This window comes from Mastigoproctus giganteus, chromosome 3 (genome assembly GCF_048544385.1).
Source record: "Mastigoproctus giganteus isolate SK-2022 chromosome 3, ASM4854438v1, whole genome shotgun sequence".
Taxonomy (NCBI): Eukaryota; Metazoa; Arthropoda; class Arachnida; order Uropygi; family Thelyphonidae; genus Mastigoproctus; species Mastigoproctus giganteus.
In genome coordinates this window covers 238,542,369-238,565,394 of record NC_143577.1, presented here as the reverse complement: position 1 = coordinate 238,565,394, position 23,026 = coordinate 238,542,369, and the positions used below count along the sequence as shown (strand labels likewise).

Here is a 23,026-nt window from a genome sequence, read left to right as displayed (position 1 = left end):
TCATCTCAGATGCCCAAATTATTCGCTGTATGATTCCTTTCGCCTCAAAGGTGGTACTTGTGCATATATCCGTTCTGATATTCCCTGTCAGAGACTTGGCAATTTGGAATCTCCTCTCTTTGATCTTCTCTGGCTTAAAATCTCTCTACCTCATTGTGTCAAATTCATCTGTTGTCTCTACCGTTCTGCCAACTCCACTAATCACTTGGAGCTCTTTGACTTTCTCTCTTTGCAAATTGACTTTCTCCAGTCCAACTTTCCTAACAGTGAAGTAATTTTCCTTGGTGATTTTAATGTTCACAACTCCAGCTGGCTTCCGTTTTCTAGTCACACCGACCCAGCAGGTCGAGATGCTGAGGCTTTTGCAATTACTAATGACCTAGCACAGGTTGTTCATTTACCTACAAGAATACCGGACAATCCTAATCATACAGCCAATACGCTTGATCTTTTTCTCACAAACAACCCTTCTAAGTACACGGTCAAAGTGAGAGGTCCTTTAGGCACTTCAGATCACAACTTGGTGATTGTCTCTTCTCCAATGGAACCTTTATCTCATGGCTATTCCCAACCACGTGTTGTTTGGCATTACAAGAATGCAAAATGGGATGACCTGCGAGGCTTCTTTTCTTCTTTTCCTTGGTCGGATTACTGTTTCAAAACTTCTGATGTCAACGTTTGCTCAGATCGTATCAGTGAAATTATTCTTGCAGGAATGGAATCCCTTATCCCACACTCCACTTTAAAATCTCATCGTTTATCTAAACCTTGGTTTTCCAATAAATGTGCTAAGGCTGTCCAAGAGAAGAATGTTGCATATCGTAATTGGCTTGTTTCTAATTCTTCAGTTTCATTTTCTGCCTACACCAAAGCTCGCAACAGTTGTAAAGCAGTTATTAATCAGTCCAAACTAGAGTTTGAACAGGCTAAGAGTAGAAAACTTGCTTCTTGCCCTAATGGTAGCCGAGCATTCTGGACTCTTGCCAAAGCTATTGGCCTCAACGTTTGCCCATCTTTGCTCCCACCTCTGTCCAAACCAGATGGTTCTGTTGCCACTTCAGCCAAGGATAAAGCTGACCTGCTAGCATCCCATTTTTCTTCCAGCTCATGTATTAATGATCTTGGTAAAACACCTCCCACCATTCCCAACACGCTCCATTCAATGCCTCCTGTGGTCTTCCGTCAAAAGGATATCAGAAGGATTTTGATGAATCTTGATGCTAAGAAAGCTCCAGGTCCTGATGGTATTTCTCCACTTGTTCTCAAAACCTGTGCTCCTGAACTTACTCCTATTCTTTGCCGCCTTTTTTCACTTTCTTATTCCAAAGGTGTTTTTCCTTCTGCTTGGAAATTTGCTCATATCCAGCCAGTTCCTAAAAAGGGTGACAAATCCCTCCCATCCAATTATCGTCCCATTGCAATTACTTCTACTCTTTCTAAAGTAATGGAGAAATCAATTAACCGCCAACTCTTAAACTACCTAGAAACCTTCCGTCTGATCAACGATCACCAGTATGGATTCCGTCAGTGTCGATCCACTGGAGATATTCTGGCTTATGTTCCCCATTTATGGACTAATTCAATCGAAAGGTTCGGTGAAACACAAGTAGTTGCCCTTGACATCTCAAAGGCTTTTGATCTTGTTTGGCATAAAGGTCTTCTAAACAAGCTTCCATCTTATGGTTGGCCAACTCTTTTTAGTAATTGGTTATCCAGTTTTCTCTCTGATCGCTCACTGAGGGTGATGGTAGATGGCTCTCTGTCTTCTAACTTCTCCACTAATGCTGGTGTCCCCCAAGGTTCAGTTCTTTCCCCCACTCTTTTCCTCTTGTATAACAATGACCTTCTTCCATTGACTGGAAATCCTATCCATAGTTTTGCCGATGATAGCACATTGCATTCAACTTTCCATTTTGAGAAACCTTGTCCTGCTCAATCAGCTTCAACTTCTCGAAAATCTGCTACCAATTCCTTAAATGCCGATCTTCAGGTAATTCTCCAGTGGGGCAAAGACAACTTAGTTGATTTCAACCCTTCTAAAACTCAGTCTTGTCTTATATCTCGCAAAAAGGATTCTTCTGCTCCTATGCTTATCTTTAGTGACACTCCGATTTCTAGGCAAAATGATATATCTCTTTTGGGGATTACCCTGACTTCTAATCTCTCTTGGCACAAGCACATTACAAATATTGCTTCCTCTGCATCTAAAAAACTTGGTTTTCTCTTTTGCTCTCGGCGTTACTTTTCTTCCAAACAGCTGCTCACTCTGTATAAATCGCAAATCTGCCCTGCCATGGAATATTGTTCCCACATCTGGGGTGGTGCCCCCAAAACCTCTCTCAGCCTTCTTGATTCCATTCAAAAGAGAGCAGTAGGTTAATTGATGATTCATCTCTAACAGAGTCTCTCCACTCGCTTTCTTATAGACGCACTGTTTCTGCTGCATGCCTCTTCTACAGATACTTCCATGGGCACTGTTCTTCTGAATTGGCTTCTATAATTCCTGCTCTCTCTTTCAAAACAGTCCGAACACGTGCTGCCACTAGCCAACATCCATTTACTGTCCAACTTCAAATTCATTTAAAGTCCAATGTCAACAAATATCTTCTTTCGTCTTCTTAACCTCAAACCCAAGCACAGTACTAAGTACTATAGGTTCTAATACCTCTCATGTTTGGGGTTCACATAGAAAAAAAAAAAAAAAAAAGATAAATTCTTTGAATGCTTCCCATTTTGAATTTGCTGTTGGTAACATCATCAGTTGGTCCCACTGTATAGAATTTAAATACTGTCTCAGACCATTGTAGTCACCTTTACAAAAGCAAAAAATCTTCCCTTTACCCCTGATGGTAGTTACCTCTTTGAGTAAATCCCACTTCAGCACATTGTGATTACTACCACCTAGTGGTAGTAATCACAATGCAGATTCTTAATGCATGAAGAATCACTACTGATAATCAGATCAAGAGTATTACTCCCTCTAGTTGCCTCTCGAACATGCTGATGTAGAAAACAATCTTCCAATAAATCCACAAAAGCCTTGCTAGTGTGAGAGTGACCAACCCACAAATTCCAGTTAGTATCTGGGAAATTGAAATCCCCCATTATAAGACTCTCTGATTTACTGGCCCACTCTATTTCCCTGTACAGTTTCTTATTATACTCATCAGAGTCATTAGGCCTATAGCACACTCCTACTCTCAATTTTGATCTCCCAATGCTTATGTCACACCAAACTGACTCGACACTGCACTGTCCAGCAATGTTGACTGGCTTCACGTCCTTGGATTTTGTTTGTTTAGGGGAGGTGGGAGGTACCCACAGACTGGAGATGTGCAAATGTGACCCCAATTCACAAAGGAGGATCAAAGGCTGACACAAGTAATTATAGACCTGTGAGTTTAACTTCTATTCCAGGAAAATTAATGGAGGCACTGGTTAAAGAAGCACTGCAAGATCATCTAGACAAGACTTCAGTTATAGCTCGGACACAGCATGGTTTCTTGCCTGACCAATTTGATTGGATACTATGATGCAGTCACAAAAGAACTGGATGCAGGGAATAACTTTGATATTACATACTTGGATCATAAAAGGCTTTTGGTACTGTTGCACATGGAAGACTGCTGCACAAATTGGAGCAGTGTGGCATTGGAGGCAAATTGCTGCTATGGATAAAGTGGTGGTTGAGGGGGAGAAGACAGAGACCGGTAATCAATGGACACTGCTCATCGTGGACTAATGTTATTAGTGGAGTTCCTCAGGGTTCAGTGTTGGATCCATTGTTGTTTTCTGTATTTATAAATAATATTGATGATGGTATATCAAGCTTAATGTCCAAGTTTGCAGACGATACAAAAGTTGGCAGGGTTGTCAAGGACACTACTGACACTATGCTGCTGCAACAGGATCTGGAAAGGTTGAGCAGATGGTCTGAGAGGTGGCAAATGAAGTTTAACATTGACAAATGTAAAGTACTACATATGGGAAACTGCAACCCCAGAGCAACGTATCAACTCTGTGGTATTACACTGACAGTGGTAGAGAATGAAAAGGACCTGTGGGTAATTGTGCAGGCAGATATGAAATTCTCTGAGCAGTGCAGACAGGCTGCAAGAGTAGCTCATGGTGTCTTGTCAATGATCTATAGGAATGTTTCTAACAGAGATAAGGAGGTGATTATTCCCTTGTATAAGGCAATGGTCAGGCCACACCTTGAGTACTGTATACAGGTTTGGAGGTCTCATTTCAAGAAGGATGTAGAGCTGCTGGAACGAATACAGAGAAGGGCAACAAGATTAGTGAATGGAACAAAGGTGTACTCTTATGAAGAAAGGCTTAAGTTTTGCAAATTACAGTGTCTGGAGACTAGGCACTGGCAAGGTGATCTTATAGAGGTGTATAAAGCCTTGAATGGTTTGAGCATGCTCAAAGCTGATGGGATTCTTCCTCTTGCTCAGAATAATCACCTGAGAGGGCATAAATTCAAATTGAGGAAAGACAGATGTAGGATAGATGTGTGGTAATTTGCCTTTAGCCAGCTGGTAGTTGGTTGGTGGAACAGACTTCCATTTCTCGTCGTGGATGTTGATAGCCTAAATAAATTTAAGGCTCAGCTGGACAGGTATTTTGAACGAACGGAGGGGTGAAGTGGAAGTGGGTTTTTTTTTTTTTTTTTTTTGGCTGATGCTGCATAAGCTTTCTTTCTTGTATCATATGCCTCTACTAATGCTAATGCTAATGTTTCTTAACTAATAGCATAACCCCTCCTCCCTTCCTTTTGCTTGCATCCTGCTTGGCAACAACACCTTGACAATAAGTCATCACATTACTAGCCAAATGATAGCTGCAGCAGAAATTCTCATATCAAAATATGATGCAGGCAAGCAGGATCGCTAAAACAATTGGATGATGCAGATTGCCCCACAGCAAACGTAGATGCTTGGAATCACTTTTGTAAATTCCCAACTACAGCCAACCTAGTCATTTACAAAAAAACTGAAGCCAATGCTAGGCAAGTTAGAAAAATGCAAAGCATGACTTTTGCATTACATTTGCATTAACTATCAATAAAATCCTGTGCCTTGACTTATGAAAAAAAAATAAAATACAAACTCTGAACTGGAAGTTTCTACCATTGCAATCTTATTTAGGCTATCAACTTCCACAAAGCATTAGCATTAGTAGAGGCATTTGATGCCAGAAAGCAAGCTTATGCAGCATCAGCCAAAAAAAAAATAAAATAAATAAAATAAAATAAAAATAAATAAATAAAAAATAACCACTTCCACTTCACCCCTCTGTTCGTTTGAAATACCTGTCCAGCTGAGCCTTAAACTTATTTAGGCTATCAACTTCCAGTAATACGATGGAATGGGCATGACAGGTCCTCTCCTACTGAAATTGCAAATGCTTTAACAGAATCCGTCTATAATATCTCTGCTTCCTCTTATATATACTCCTTTCTTTTATTAAAACTGACAGGGAACATTATAAATAAAACTTATTTGTCAACAGATCTCTCACTTCCATACAACTAGCTGTTTACTCTAGGAGAGCTCAAAGATTCATTGATCAAATCTCCAAATAGTGCAACAGGACCAGGTGGCATCCACTACAGTATATTTAGGCATCTGTACAAAGATGACCTGTGCATTTTATATCCTTTTACAACAGCATCTTTTCAAAAAATACATGCTCTCTCTCTCTCTCTCTCTCTCTCTCTCTCTCTCTCTCATGGAATCACTCTTACATTTGTGCCATACCAAAGCTGTTTGGGCAAACTCTTTGAAAGGATGGTGTATGAGAGGCTGAAATGGAAACTAACTCTCATAATCTTGTATCTGATTATCAATATGGCTTCCGTAAAAACAGATCTACCCTAGATCTACTTCTCAAAATAAAATCTAACATCCACATTACATTTGTCGTGAGGCAACATTTAGTTAGGATCAACCTAGATATTCAGAAAGCATTTGACAGCTTCGAGTCATAGTATTGTTAAGGACATACATTGATTAGGACTGAGGGACCATATCCCTCAAATAATATAGAACTTCTAATAACTATGCACATTCATGTCTGATATAAAAATGTGCAATTGACATCTCAGATTCAAGAAGAGGGTGCCCCACAAGGTTCTATATTGAGTGAAACCCTATTTGCTATCCAGGTGAACAACATGACACAAGATCTTCTACAACTATTGAAGTTTATATGTATACAGATGATCTAACTGTCTCCTATCAATTTCAGAGCAAGAGCACTATCAAAAGATGACTCCAAATTGTTATAGACAAAATAGAATCCAGACCTCATACAATGGTTACTGTTCAGCTGAACAGAAATCCACCATCACCCACTTCTGAAAACTATGCTCACTCCAGCCAAATCTTGTACTAGAAATTAGTAATGTACTGATTCCTCTTGTTCATATGTTCAGTTTATAGGCACATATAGACAGGAAATTAAACTTTTAAGTGCATATGAATTATCTTCAAACTATCTTCTTAAAGAAATTAAATATACATTAGTCTGAGTCTTTCTTGCCATGGGGTGCTGATCAACACACCATGCTTTATCTTTATAGAGCTGTGATCATGTTGTGCTTAGACTATGGATCTCCGTTACATGACTCTGTAAGGAAAAGTTCAACATACCATTCAACATAGGGCTCTGCAAATTTCCCTAGGGGTTTTCAGAACCTCCTCAGTTCACAGCCTTTACAATGAAGCCCATGAATCTCTGTTACACCTCAACTGGAAAAGATTACTCTTGCTGTATGCTTAAAAAATCCACAGTCTTTCCTCTTATCCTAATTGGAAATACTTGTATAATAATGGTTGTATATACCAGTTACATACAACCTCATTCCCTTTCTAACTCACAGACCTGCAAAATCTATACTGGTAGATCAAAACTCAACCCCAGGGGCTCACATCTGGTGAGTATGGGCTTGGCACACCCAGGGTCCTGAGCGCATGCGCGCGCGCGCGCGCACACACACACACACACACACACACACACTCTCTCTCTCGCGCGCGCGCCGCAGCATAAGCTTCAGGCTTTCTTGCACCATATGGCTATTAATAATAATAATAATAAAAAAGCTGATACTCTCATAGGTGTCATGATAGTGTTCCCCTACCCCTTTCACCATTTCAGCCTTATTACCAGTAGCAAACAGTATCTTCATTGCTGAACTCTATGCTATCAACCTAGCTCACAATTAAATTACTGAACCTTCGTTCGTTGTTGTTGTTATTTGGTTTTTAGGATCATTAGCAAGTGAGGCCATATTGCTCCGGAGATATGCGGTAGTCATTCCCTGACCTTTCCGCATCCTCCGTATTTGGTGGTCACAGGCTCGAACCCCGGTCTAATCAAGAAGCGTGTGCAATGCACTGCTGCTCCTGCCCACCTGGCTACGGAGGTACCGAACCTTCGGTCATGCTTTCTTTAATATACACTGATTTCAATCAGAGTGTAACATTTTGTTGTATCCTAAGACTTTCTGACATAGCAGGAAATTGAAAGAGCAGACCTTGCAGCTAACTGATCTGGAGAGGTTACCTAGGAACCTTCAGCAGATAAAATCAGGTTCAAAGCTGTGACCTTCCAGCTTCTGACAAAGCAGGAGGGGAGGAAGCAATATTAATAAGACTACGGATTGAATATACACATTGTACTCACCTGTACCTCTCAGTGAATGCTGATGCTCCCCAATATACACTGTACATCTTGCCGTACACAACTGACTGCTCATCATTTATTAACATACGGTCCTCACCTTCTGTCTGCTCAAGTACATATTAGTCACTTAAAATGTATAGCCATCACTGGCACTATTTCATGTTCTTGGAGATGATGAATAGAAGAACTTTCTACATATCTAGATCGGACTGGGCTATACCATAAAATATGATCAAAATTTACAATAAAGTTACTTCCTCCTCCTTTCTAACCATTCCTCCTTTCTAGTCATCAGGTGGTCCCTTTTTTATATTAGGTAGACAGAATTTGGTTCTAGCAGCCCTTGTGTTGTTAATCATAACAATAACCCAGCCAGGGCATCATCAGTTATAGATATTCCAGTCACATTGCACCAGAAATAGCAAAATTTCTTCTTTGTCTTCTTCTTCTTCAGCAAGAAAAACTGCCCTTTCAACTTTCGATTTGTTTCTACCTGGACAGCTACCAGTTGTTTGGATGCTGAATGTTAAATAGTTGGATGTTAAACACACATGGATCTCAAATCCTGTAGTCCTTTGTGGCATTGCATTTTTTCAAAAAACAAATAATGTATTTGTTAACTTGTGTCCTGGTCTTTGGTTTTTTATAAGTGTTTCCTTTTATTTAATTGTTTATGATAGATATGTTTCTAAGTGATTTAGAATATGTATGTAATAAGTTTTTTGTATATATATATTTTTTAATTTTAATTGTTTATAATGTGTTTTTAAGTGTTTTAGAATATGTTTTTTACTGGCAAAGTAAACCAGGAATTTTAGACATTACAAAATGTCTGATTTAATAATATAATTTTAATTCATATATTTCATGGCATGTTTCCTGTGTTTCTGCATAGTCTCCCTCAGACATGCCTAAATTACCATGTAACTTGCTAGTAGTGAACTTGCATTATTATTATTATTATTAGCCATATGGTGCAAGGAAGCCTGAGGCTTATGCTGCACCAGCCAAAAAAAAAAAAAATTCTGAACTACCCTGAGAGAGAGAGAGAGATAAAAGGGAATCATCAAGGAAGAGAAGAATGATGATGTCCAGCTCAGGGCCCTGGGTGTGCCAAGCCCATACTCACCAGATGTGAGTCCCTGGGGTTGATTAACTCAACATATAGTGTGGTGAAGTCCTTTTTTCATCCTTCAGTTTTAAAAAAGGTTATTAATAAATCCAAACTCAATTCTGAGAGAACAGACCAAGAGTAGGAAACTTGCTCTTGTCCAAATGATAGTTGAGCTGTCTGATCTCTGTCTAAAGCTGTTGGCAGCAGCTCATGTCCATTCACACTTCCACTTCTGTTACATCTCTGTTACACCTCTAATGAAAACACAAAGATATGTATGAGCTCACAGAAAACTATGGCAGCTGCATGTTTGCCAATGAGTGGTTTTGCATACCAGTAATATAGAGCAGTGGTTCCCAAACTACTGATATCTACAGACCCTTTCAAAAAACAAAAATTTTTCAAAAATCAAAAAAAGTTTGTGGACTCACATATATATACAGGGTGTCTCAAAAATATTGATACAAACGTTTAGGGGAGGTAGGTAACATCTAAAGGAATGTGAATCGCATAGGAACCCATAACCGGAAAAGTCACAGGAAAGTAGTAGCAGAGGCACAAGAAGCAGAAATGACACAAGACAGTAATTAGTGGCAAACATTTATTTGACATAATATTAACAATGGAGTACGAAATGGATGCATTTCATGATGTTACAACAGATGTTCGAAGGTTCCACCATGAGACGTGATGCATGCGTGACATCGATGCAGCATGGATTGGCGGACATGGTCGAACACACTTGGAGTTTCTTTGACAGTAGCAGCAGCGCAGATGAGTCTCGCCACGAGATACATTTCCATCTCCACAGGCGATGCATACACGATAGATTTGTAGGGTAGTAGGTGGTAGATGACTTTCATCAACCGGTGAAATACCACCACTTTGCTTATTGGAGGCTTGAAGTGGTGAAACCCATGTTTAGTCTCTAGAGCAAAGTTTCTGGCACCCCCCCCCCCCCCCCATACTTCTCCTTCAACCCATGCACGGTACTAAGTACTATAGGTTTTGATACCTTTCGTGTTTGGGGTTTTCATAAAAAAAAAAAAAAAAAAATCTAATGCCATTTTTGTAATGTTTTTTTCCAATTGTATATAAGATTAAATCATCTGCATAAATTTTTAAAAAGGAATTCTTAATTACTTCGAAAATGTCATTTATATAGATGTTGAACATGATTGGCCCTGCATGGTGCCCTGTGGTACTCTTCTCTTTATATTGTATGATTTTCCCTTTGTATTCTCTCCTTCAACTGTGATTTTTCTTTTGGTTAAATAAGGTGTTAAGAGTTAATTGACTGTTCCCCTTATACCATATTTCAGTAATTTCTGTTTCAAGGTTGAGATATCAATTAAGTCATATGCTTTGGTCAAATCTATAAATAAGATCATTATGAAGTTATTGTTGTTCAAATGTAAGTTAAAAGAGTCTACTAAACTCTCTAATAATGTCTATGTGCTCTTACCCTTCTGATATGAGAATAGAGAGTTATTTAACAGTCCATATTGATGTAGATATTTACTTATATGGGTAAATATATAATTTTCTATTATCTTATTTATAACTGACTGTATTGTTATTGGTGTCTATAATTACAAAAGTCATCAGGCCCTTTTTATATATAGGGATTATTTTAAAAGAAAGTAAGTTTGTAGGATAGACTTCTGACACCATCATCCATGCTATAAGCTCAACCAAGAGAACAGTGAACTGTTCTTTATTTCTTTTTACTTCGATTACTGTAATACAGTCAAGTCTGTAAGATTTCTTGTTCTTTAACTGTTCTATGATCTTGAGAATCTCAGTGTACTGTGGAGTACACAGGGGTTCGCTACCTGAGGAAGATTACCTTTTTGAACAAGGGAGTCTTGGTAATAGTATATATTGTATCTGCTGAGCTCTAATACAGCTTTGACAAATCTGTTTGCAGCCTCATATTGTTTATTTGTACCAGATACCTGTTCTAATAGTATTTTGATTTGATTTCCTGTTGACTTTTTCTTCCTTGTACTTAGCAGGTTATTTATAATGCATGCTCCATTTATCCTTTTGAGTTATCTGTTTATCCATTAAAAGTTGATTGTAGTAAGTTTTTTTTTTCTTTCTAATCAAACCTGTCAATTTATTTCTAATTGTTTTATAATTGTGATAATGTTCTATCTTTGATGGAAAATTTCTATACTGCCTGAAGTATTTATCTCTTTGTACCATTAATCCTTCTATTTCTCTTGTCATCCAAGGTTTCTTATGTTTAATCCTGCTACTCCTAGAATTTGTGTTGCAAGCTGAGAGATTTATTTTTCTCTCCGTATTAATTCTCGAATTATTTATCATTTGTATTATTTTATTTGAAAAGACATTTACATTAGTTGTGTAAGATGCTTGCTCTTGTCTTAACATGTTTTCTGTGTTGTGTTTCAGCTTGCCTGTTGATAAATATTTGTTCTTCGCAACATTTGTTAATTTTTTATGTTCACATGGGTGTTGTTTTGAGTACATATCTATTATTAATATGCATGTTCTATGATCTGAAAGTTGATTTTGTAGTATGTAGGAATTTGCATACTTCAACTTTATATTTGTTATAAGATGATCTAAGGCAGGAGCTTACTGTTCTATCTCCCTCCATCCTTTGTTGCCTTATTGTTCCAAATAAGGTATGTTCAAATCCATAATTATTTAAAATTGCAGAGTATCTGAGTATTACATTTTCTGTTTCATTGTTTAGTAAATTGATATTGAAATCTCCCACTAGTATGGTCTTATCAGCTTGTATGTCTTCCCATTGCAGAATCATGGTGTCTAATTCTATTAGAAAAGTGTTTATAGAATCTGATGGTGGCCTATAAAAAGCACAAATCGTGAATGTGTTCTGTGGATCTTCTCCTAATAATTTGAGACAGCAGTTTTCACAAGACTGAGTCTCGTGGTAAACCTGTTTTGCCTTATAGCATGTTCTATAGTATATTATTATTCCACCACCCTTTCTCAACTCTCTCAACTTATAGACCTTGTCATATCCTAGTATGTTATAGTTGGCAATTTCATCACTTTTTATGTTAACCTCTGTTAAAACTATACAAGAAATATATTTTTTCATTGCATTTATATATTGAAAAAAGTTAAACCAATTTTTTCTTAATGACCTGATGTTTAGAGCTACCAGAAAAAACTGTTTTTTATCAATTAAAAGAGCTTGGATATTTCGATTTTTTAAAAAATGTAAAGGTGAATTGAAAGTTTGTGATTCCTCAAAAAGCATACCTGATGTCTTAATATTACCTTAGGCCTAGATTTCAAGAAATTACAATTATTCACAATGAAGGAGTCTATTTTATATACTGCAGGTCCTTTGAACTCAAGATTCTTATGGCTCTTGAAGAGTCATTCTTCTTCACGTAAATCTTTCCATGTTTTAACCATAAAAATTTGAAACTGTGAGTTTTTACTAATTGTTTTGTTTCCCAAAATAATTGCTTGAGGTGCGTTGTTAAGTGGTCATTTATGTAGATTGGAGCACTGCTGTCGTTCTGAAATACATCATTTGCTGTGAGTCGAATTTCCTTTGCCTTTCTCATCCATTTTTCCATTACATGATTTGAAAATTTCACAATTAGTGTAGGCTTGTCATTTATTTTTTTGTTGTTAGGTATGTAGTAGTGTTCCACCTCATTATTGTGCTGTAGCTTTAATGCAAGCCCCAGCTGCTGAATAACATGCTCTAGGTCTTGGCCCACTAATCCTGTTAATCCTACTATTTCTACATTATTTTCTAATAACTGTTGTTCTATCGAGTCAACCCGTGAGTTAAGTAGAATAGAATTCTCATTTTTCTTGAAAGAAGCTTCCAGATCCACAAGTCTTTTATTGATAGCAGCGTTGGAGTTCTGCAGCTTGCTTATGCTATTTTGTATTTTATCAAAGGAATCTGAGGCAAAAGCAAACGATTTTTTGATATCATCTACTTCTGTCTTGAGGTCTTCCATTTTCTTCCTTATTGGTACAATTTCTGTTAGTAAATCCAGTAAATGTATTTTACTGTATAGTTTCCTTAGTACATCTACATTTAGTGAGTTCACCTGCATTTGTGTAACCTCTAAGTCTTCGTTTATGCCTGTTGTTGAATTCAGCAATTCGTGAAAATCTTCTGCCGAATAGGAAATTTCACTTTTTTTTTCCCTCTCTTCTTTCCTGCACAAAATACACCTCCGCTGCTGTTTCTTCTGCTTTGCCATCCCTTTATAAGTTGCTTCTTTCAATGAGTATCAAAAATGATATCCATTGTTGCAGCCATGACATACCACCTCTACCACGTGTAGCGGTACATTGCACTTTTTGCATATATTTTGATTCATAATTATAAATCTTTGGAGTAGTCAACACAAGACGCTTTAGCTAATGCACTTGCACTAAATAAACAGCAAAAGAAAGGATTAGACAACTTACAAATGACAAAGATTTCCGATTTTCTTTAAGAGCATTGATACAGTAGACATGCTTACTCTTAGCCCTCTAGCGGAAATAATAATAATAATAATTCTTATTTCCAAATGTTCAAGGCATGGTGTTAACAGTGAAAGATACTGGCACACCATCGCAAATTTTTTTTAATATAGAATTCACATAGTTGAAATTACAACTCTGGTAAAATTGTGGTTTCAAATTTACTAGAGTTGCAGTTTTAACCAGGTCAAACCACCTACCACATTAGCAAGAGCCACAATCAACATGTTGATAGAAATATTTTCCAACAGATTAATTTCACACTATGATGACATTAACTAACCAGCCCAATTTCTAGATTTGACAGTACCTAAATTTTTCCTTGTGGGAATACATGAAGGAGATGGTATCTTATTAAAAACCGCAAATACTTAACTCAAAGATGATATAAGGGCTGAAATCAATACCATGAAACATTAACTATTGTTAAAAAAATATATGTTATCTTAAGGGCACACTAATGTATAGTATCCAAGAGGATACTATACATTAATTTGAAGGAATTATTTTTCATACTTAAAATTTACACTTATAAATTTTAATTTTAATTTAAATAAAAATTTATGAATTTAAGAATATGTTGGTACATAAAAATGAGCTGTTTTCCAGTATATATAAAGAAATATAAAATTCACATAGGAATTTTATATTTCTTTATAGATACTGGAAAACAGCTCTGGAAATATAGAAATATAAAATTCCTTCATTAATTTTCGTGGACCCTTTATAATGAATCTGAAGAGATTTAATGAGAGCATATAACGTGTAGAAGTTTAAGCTTTAAATAATTATATAAATGTTCTTTACCAATATTTTTTCAGATATATGAGAAGACTATCTACTCAAACTGTCAACTTGATAAATTATCAGTCACTGATGCAAATGATAATTAATCACATTAATAATAAGAGTGAGTTTAATTTATTCACACTATTAAGAAATATATAAATTTCATATACCAACGTTTGAATCACTATTTCTAGTACCAACATACTTAAACTGAGCAAAGCCCTTCTTTGCAAGAGGTATGCACTGATATATAAAATATTAATTGTATAAGCTACTAAATATTTGCCGTAACCCTTATTATAATTAAGTCAAATAGTGTCATAAAATAGCAGTGGCCAACTCATTCTTCCAGGTCTTTATCGCTGTCTTCTCAAGAATCCCAAGGCTTAGGGAAGGAATCTTCAAGGTCCCACCATAATTCAGGACTTTATGGAGAAAACACAAATACTTCCTTACAGGTAAAGTGAATTAAATAAGCAAGCTCTCTTTAGTCTATTACCAAATTTTCCTTTTTTTTAATGTCCGTGTTTTTATTTATACAACTTTTAAACTTGAGTGGATATAAACTCTGTGGGTGATTACACAGAGTTCAAATAATCATTACAGTAATTCAACGTGATATACCTTTCGAAAACTTAAACTGTGTGTAGTTATTATTATTATTATTATTATTTAATTTATTTTTTTTCACTATTGATGTATCTGGTGTACAATATCTGCTGTTGGTAGATATACTGTATGTGATTGCAGTAATATTTATTTATCACAATTACTCAAGAAATCATTATTCACTTAATGCACCCCTGCAGTGGCAGTGCTAATGCATTTTTTTTTCTTTTGTGTTGTGACATATTTACTGGGAAAACAAAAATGAGAATAGGAGCATGTTATAGGCTAAATGGCTGTGATAGTATAAGAACAACTATAGAAACAAATAGAGTGGGCCAGTAAATCAGAATGTCTTATAACAGTGGATTTTAACGTTCCAGACATTGAGCGACACTTATGGGCTGGTGACTCACATAGTAGCAGAAATTTTGTGGATTTAACATTATTTGATGCTGTTTCTTACATGATGTTGCTGTACAAACTGGAAAAGTATTGAGATTATGGGAGAGAGCTCTGAAGGACAAGAGGTAGAGGGTTGTTATAAATGCTTACTCTTGAGAGTAGGTCAGTGTTATAAGTTGGTTCCTTAATGTTCAGTGCTGAAGCCACTCTTCTTTTCTTTTCTGTTTTTTTTTTTTTCTTAAATGATATTGGTGGGAAAATAAGAGGTTCAACGTTGAAATTTGTACATGATATGAGGGTTGGGGGAGTGGTTAAAAATTTATCAGACTGAGCTCCTTCAAAATGATTCTGATAGGCTTCATAAATGGTTAGTGAAATTCAGTTACATTTTTGAATGCTGCCAAATTTAAAGTTATACATTTGAGAAATAATAACCTGAAAATATTTTATGCACTGGATGGAGTGAAGCTGAAGAGTGTAAAAGAGATTTCAATCCCACAATAAATAACAATCAGACATGAAGGTGTTTTTATCTTTACCTGTGTCTTTGCATCTACAAAAAAAGTAGTTTCCAATCATGTTATACAAGTCAGTAGTATGACTGCATTTGTAACATTGTATTCAGATTTAAAGGCTGCATCTAAAGAAGGGCATTGAGCTTCTTGAAAAGGAGTCCAAAGATAGGAGAATAGGAAGGGGTCATCTACATGAGGAAAGGCCATGAACATGTAGGTTATGGAGCTTTTAGCATTAGCATTTAGCATTAGTAGAGGCATATGATGCAAGAAAGCAAGCTTATGCAGCATCAGCCAAAAAAAAAAAAAAAAAAACCACTCCCATTTCACCCCTCCATTCATTCGAAATACCTGTCCAGCTGAGCCTTAAATTCATTTAGGCTATCAACTTCCACAACAAGGGATGGAAGTCTGTTCCACCAACCAACTACCCGCTGGCTAAAGGCAAATTTCCACACATCTATCCTACATCTGTCTTTCCTCAATTTGAATTTATGCCTCTCTCAGGTGATTATTCTGAGCAAGAGGAAGAATCCCATTGGCATTGAGCATGCTCAAACCATTCAAGGCTTTATACACTGCTATCAGATTAACTCGCTGGTGCGTAGTCTTGAGACACTGTAATTTGCAAAACTTAAGCCTTTCTTCGTAAGAGCAACCCTTTGTTCCATTCACTAATCTTGTTGCCCTTCTCTGTACTCTTTCCAGCAGCTCTACATCCTTCTTGAAATGAGGCCTCCAGACCTGTATACAGTACTCTAGGTGTGGCCTGACCATTGCCTTATACAAGGAATCACCTCCTTATCCCTGCTAGAAAAATTCCTGTATATCATTGACAAGACACCATGAGCTACTCTTTCAGCCTGGCTGCACTGCTCAGAAAACTTCATATCTGCCTGCAGAATTACCCCCAGGTCCTTTTCATTCTCTACCATTGTCAGTGTAGTACCACAGAGTTTATACGTTGCTCTGGGGTTACTGTTTCCCATATATACTACTTTACATTTGTCAATGTTAAACTTCATTTGCCACCTCTCAGCCCATCTGCTCAACCTTTCCAGATCCTGTTGCAGTAGTATAGCATCAGTAGTGTCCTTAACAACCCTGCCAACCATTGTATTGGCTGCAAACTTGGACATTAAGCTTGATATACCATCATCAGTATCATTTATAAATACAGAAAACAACGGTGGACCCAACACTGAACCCTGAGGGACTCCACTAATGACATTAGTCCACGATGAGCAGTGTCCATTGATTACCACTCTCTGTCTTCTCCCCCTCAACCATCCCTTTATCCATAGCAGCAATTTGCCTCCAATGCCACATTGCTCCAATTTGTGTAGCAGTCTTCCATGTGAAACAGTATCAAAAGCCTTTCTAAGATCCAAATATATAATATGAAAGTTATTCCCTCCATCCAGTTCTTTTGTGACTGCATCATAGTATCCAATCAAATTGGTCAGGCAAGACTTTCCCTTAACGAAACCATGCTGTGACCGAGCTATAACTGAAGTGTTATCTAGATGATCCTGCAGTGCTTCTTTAACCAGAAGCACTCACTCCATTTATTTATTTATTTACCCACTCCATTTATTTTCCTGGAACAGAAGTTAAACTCACAGGTCTATAATTACTTGTGTCAGCCTTTGATCCTCCTTTGTGAATTGGGGTCACATTTGCACATCTCTAGTCTATGGGTGCTTCCCCTGAGTCCAAAGAAACTCCCAAAATTATGGCTAAGGGTTTGCTTACTTCCTTTGCTGCCTCCTTTAATAAAACTGGATAGATCCCATCCACCCCGGGTGCCTTTTTTATGTTTATCCTCAACAATTTCTCCTCCACTTTCCTCTCAGTTATTACAAAATCATCTAGCTCACATGGCGCCGCCATAGCTAGGTGGGCAGGAGTAGCAGTGCGTAGCACATGCTTCTTGATTAGACCGGGGTTCGAGCCCGTGACCACCAATTATGGAGGATTTGGAAAGATCAGGGAATGACCACCGCATATCCCTGGAGCAATATGGCCTTAGTTGCTAAAGCTCCTATAAACCAAATAACAACAACAACAACATCTAGCTCACTGCCTGAGTTTACTTCACCTCTGGCATTCCCCTTCCTGAATAACTCCTCATGTGTGAATGTAGATGCAAAATACTCATTTAGTTTGTTAGCTACCTGAGCAGGATTCTCAACTGTTGAATCATCAATATCCAGTGGACCAATCTGATTCATCCCTTTCCTTCTAGAGTTTACATAGGTAAAGAACTCTTTTCTGTTTTTATTTGCATCCTTTGCCAAGGATTTCTCATAATCTGTCTTTGCCTGCCTAATCTCCTTTGTGACTTGGTTACAGACCAGCTTATATCTATCATAGGCTTCCATGTCACCCATTAATTTATATGTATCCCATGCATTTTTCTTCTCTGCCATATGTCTCATTAGTTCATCTGACATCCATTTAGACCTAAACCTTGAACAATATTTCTTAGTTGGTATGTAAAGCCTAGTAGCTTCCAAGATAAGTTCTTTGAATGCTTTCCATTTTGAATTTGCTGTTGGTAACATCATCAGTTGGTCCCACTGTATAGAATTTAAATACTTTCTCAGACCATCGTAGTCGACTTTACGATGCTTGTAAACTAGGCATCTTGGGAGGGGGAGAGTGAAGTATATAAGGCACTAGGGGGTGAAACTGCTGTCAAATGACATAATTTTCCTGTAGATATGAACACCATAAACAGGTAGTATGAATAGAAACTGTTGGAGAAGAAAGATAATAGGCTGGGCATCAGGAAGTTTACATCTGCTCATGATATTGTCAACCATTGGAATAAACTGCTTTCCTGGGTAGTCAAATTGACAATCTGGTGAAATTTAAGTGGCAGCTTGTTTGGTACCTTTTGTCAGTGTCAAGAGTATGATAAAAGTGGATGTAGTTGTATGGATAATTTTTTTTTTATGTAAGAAAATCCTTGCTTCCTTTGGCTTTTACTAATACTAGATTCTATCTTTGCAGTCGAGAAGCAGAGAGAAACTCCATAAATGTTTAATTTATACAACTGTATATTTCATTTTCATTATTACTTTAATTGTATATCATAACTATTCAAAAGAGCTAATTAAATAAATAATATAAATTATGATAATTTTATTCCCTTTTATATATTTACATCCACATTAATATGTATTTTTTCCAAACAGGCTACACTGGCAGACAGCAACTTGCCAAGTTTCTTAAATTCATCTTCCACTAATACAGCAACAGCTTCCACTCCAGTCACTTCTCCCACCCCATCATCTGGTTCATTTGCACCCCTTTTAGCCATGAGTGAATCAGACAGGTATCTGATGGATATGATGTGTAGAGGAACAGGTAATACCAAGTAAGTATATCTCTCCCAGAACATTAAGCAGATATAGACATTAATGACATATGAATTTTCAAAAGCTGAATTACTGTAAATATATCCTCATTGGTGACATTACATGCTCCTAAAGACCAAACACAGCTGGCTTTAAGCACCAACAACATAAGCAGCTGAGAACTGCCATTTTATAGGGCTGCTAATTTTTTACTATGTAAAACTATGTAAGACTATATAAATCATGAAAATATGAAATGATCTTTTAGGTGTTGCAAAATATGTTATCCATTTTTAAACTTGCCTGGGTCCATTTAAATAAACTGAAATAATCTTAAATAGCAACTTAAAATTTTCATGACTACACTGTGTAATAAATCCATTTATAATTATTCTGCTTTCTGTCTGAGCAAGAGGTTAGAATAAATAAGATTTGGTAAATACAATTATTCTGCTCTATAGTGAAAAAAGATGAAGGTTTGGCTGTACATTTTCAAATATTGGTGAAAATTATGTGCTAAAACAGTACAAGAAATTTCAATTATTGATTTCTGAGTAGGAGGAAGAATTATAATATCAACTGGGTTTTCTCTTTTTCTCTCGGCACTATTTTATTCTAAACAACTGCTCACCCAGTACAAATTTCAAATCTACCCTACCATGGAATATTGTTCCCACATCTGATGGGGGGGGGATGTCCCATAACCTCTCTCAAGCTTCTAGACTCCATTAAAAAGTGGGCAGTTAGTTTCATTAATGACCCATCTGTTACAAAGTCTCTCTAGTCTCATGCAGTTTCTGCTGCATGCCTTTCCTATAGATACCTCCATGGGCACTACTATTCTTCTGAATTGGCTTCTATAATTCCCCCTCCCTCTTCCAAACTAGTGTCACAGCCAGTCAGCATCCTTTTACTGTTCAACTTCAAACTCACAGAACCAATTTTTCTTTTCCTCATTTATTTCTTCATTTTCCATTTTCTGGAACAAGCTCCCTTCATGTATTTCCTGAAAATTATAATCTACAGAAATTAAAGTCTAATGTCAAGTATCTTCTTTTATCTTTTCAACCTTCAACTCACACATGTTACTAAGTACTATAGGTTCTAATACCTTTTGCATTTAAAGTTTTCATTAAAACAAAAATTTGAGCCTCTTGAAAATGAATACTAATGTTGACTAACAGTAACATTGGAAAAACTGGTCACTCTTTCAAAGATTTCAATCAGATATGATATTGCAGCATTCTTTAATTATTAGCCTTAATAAATGACTCCATTTCAAGTATAGAATGTTAACTTTTAAATTGACAATTCCAAATTACTTTTAATTGCTGTAGTTAAACACACAAACCTGATGTTTCAGTGTTATTTTGTTTTAGGTTTCCTTCTAATATCAAACCATCCACTTAAAAAGATTGAACAATGTGTAAAATATACTATACTGAAACTAAATAACAAAACAAATATAGTTTAGTGGGGAAAGGGGGGAGGAGGAAGAACTTAATAATAACAAATAGTCATTCCAAAACAAGAAATATAGTAATGAGATATTGAGAAGGGAGCACATCAAGGAATAAGCAAGATTGTTTCAACACATTCACACAGTTAGAAATTTGTAATGAATAATGGAGAGAATAGATATACGTAGAATTTTTTTTTTTTTTTTTTTAACTTCACACATGACAGTGCCAAAAATAAATATCTCCATGAAAAAAAGAGAACGTTTAGTTTGTTCATCGCTCCTGCAATTTTTTCTGTGCATCCCTAGATTTGTGGAACAGTTTGAGAAAGATTCTTAGTCAGTTTTATGTATTGTTTTGGAAATGTGGATATGCTAATCATCAAGTAAGGCAATTATTTTGCATGAAGCAATGGGACTATGCTTAAGATTCACTATTGAATGGGTCAGTGCCTTTGCACCATGTTTTGTTTGTAGTGAACTGTCCAAGTCGATAATTGGCATGGCATCGTTTTAATTGTATCTCATATTGTGAATCAACCTTCACAATGAGTGGCCATGGTTATTTATTCAAAGCAGTTCAATACTTTGGCCACTCGTTGTGAAGGTTGATTCACAATATGAGATACAATTAAAACAATGGCAATTATACTTGAACAGTTCACTACGAACAAAATATGATGCAAAGGCACTGACCCGTTCAATAGCTAATCATCAACGAATCCTCATTAAAACTGCCTACTGAAAAAGAGTATTAAAATACAAGATTTCAACAGCAATAGTTAGGAACATCTTCAAAAACAGCTCACCTCTTTTGAAGATGTTTCTAAACTATTATTGTTGAAATTCAACAACTGGAAGCTCTAGAGCTATATTTCTTCACGTCAATACAAAAATACAAAATTCCTAAATAAGACGATAGAAATTCTACTGCCCAATTTGAAATGAAATATTTTATATTTAAATTTATATTTAAATATAAATTTAAAAAAAATTATATTTAAATGTATATTTGTAACAGTATAACAGTATTTTTATGGAAAGTTTATTGAATATATAAAATATTATTTTAAATTTTATAAAAGAGTATTAATATTTTATGTAATATAACACATTAATATTTTAATATTCTTTTATCTAATAATTAAGTTTACAACTTAATATGGATTCACTACTGTTCCAGAATAATTGAGTGTATACTTATAGCAATTCTACTGCAGTATTACTCCACATATCATACTCTGCCTGTAAAAAAAAATCAATCAGTTATTCTGGAATATCTTTTATTGTTTAACAAACATTTAAGTGAAATGCATGTAAGATTTTAAACATTAAATGAACAATATTTTTTTTCTGATTTTAATAAATGTACTATAAAAATAAATTTTAATTTGTATATTTTCACATTTCAGTACATCAATTGCTAGCAGAATTCAAATCAAGCAAGAACCAGGTGATTTGGAAGATCCAAATGGATCCACTAATAATCATTATCTTGTTGAGGAACCAGAAGAAAACAATTCAATGAGTAATAATATGGAGGAAGCAGAAGATTTGTCTCGTCCTTCTTCAGAACCTGCTATATCATTGTGTCCATGAGTGACGAACAATGCAATGAAAAAATATTCTGCGAAAAAATATTTGAGGAGTGAATCCTATCTGATGGTAAAGTAAGACATCGTAACTTCCAAATGTAGTTAATTTGGAAAAGTGAAAGTGGGATGACTAACTTCATGTGATGGACACTTGAAACTGATGAGTACCATCCACTCTTACCTTGGTGCTGGCCACTATTGTCTGTCAGCTACAAAGGGAAGACTTCTATCATCTGTGGTGTTCAATGGTGATGACCCATGAGTACTAGATCTCCACAAGATCTCCACTATATTATCCAGTCAAACAGATGTAGAAGTTAATGAGACACTTAGTATTACAACGTTAGTCATCAGTGATAAGTACGTGATTAGATCAAGTATTTATGAAGCTGTTAGACATGTTTATTTAGAAATCCGACTTAGATGTACATATATATAATATACATAAATGTATCTTTACTGCTGAACTGTGGGAAGGAACTGCGATTCCAGTTAAGTGAAAGCACAAGTCTGAGGGCATCCTTTCATTTTAAGTTTAAATATTTTTACTAATTTAACAAGAAAGCTAAATCAAGAGAGAGAGACTGCCAACCAAAGAATATGCACACTTCAGTGATTCCCTGCTATCAGCCTGATCTGTAATAACTGACTCAAGTAGAGGAGAGAAAGAGAAAAATGAGAAACTGAAGCAAAAATCTCAAAGAGATCATTGCCAAAGATCAGGTAAAATGTTTATAAAACGGAAGAGAAAATTTTTAAAATCCAGTAGTCCAATTACAATTTGAACACTATTTATTAAAAAAAAATAATAATTAATGACATGGTTTGCTTGCCTTATAAGCATAAATACCAAAATATTAAAATATTCCACACCATCCATTCTTTGAATAAGATAAGGAGTATTTATGTACAGTAAGGATTTTCTATTGGTTGGCCAAAACTGTTATGTATTTTTAGAACTACAAATCCCTTTATTTCACCAG

General features: G+C 36.1%; 1 protein-coding gene across 1 annotated transcript in view; it reads left to right on the top strand.

Annotated features, from left to right (window-relative positions):
• LOC150088921 (forkhead box protein P1-like) overlaps positions 1-22,755 on the top strand; it is a 405,171-nt gene extending 382,416 nt beyond the window's left edge. The window contains exons 14-16 of the mRNA XM_090370955.1: positions 14,451-14,556; positions 18,828-19,009; positions 21,861-22,755. Of these exons, the coding sequence (XP_090227081.1) occupies positions 14,451-14,556; positions 18,828-19,009; positions 21,861-22,047 (475 nt within the window). The 3' untranslated portion in view covers positions 22,048-22,755. The remainder of the gene's footprint in view (positions 1-14,450; positions 14,557-18,827; positions 19,010-21,860) is intronic.
• The last annotated feature ends 271 nt before the right edge of the window (positions 22,756-23,026 follow it).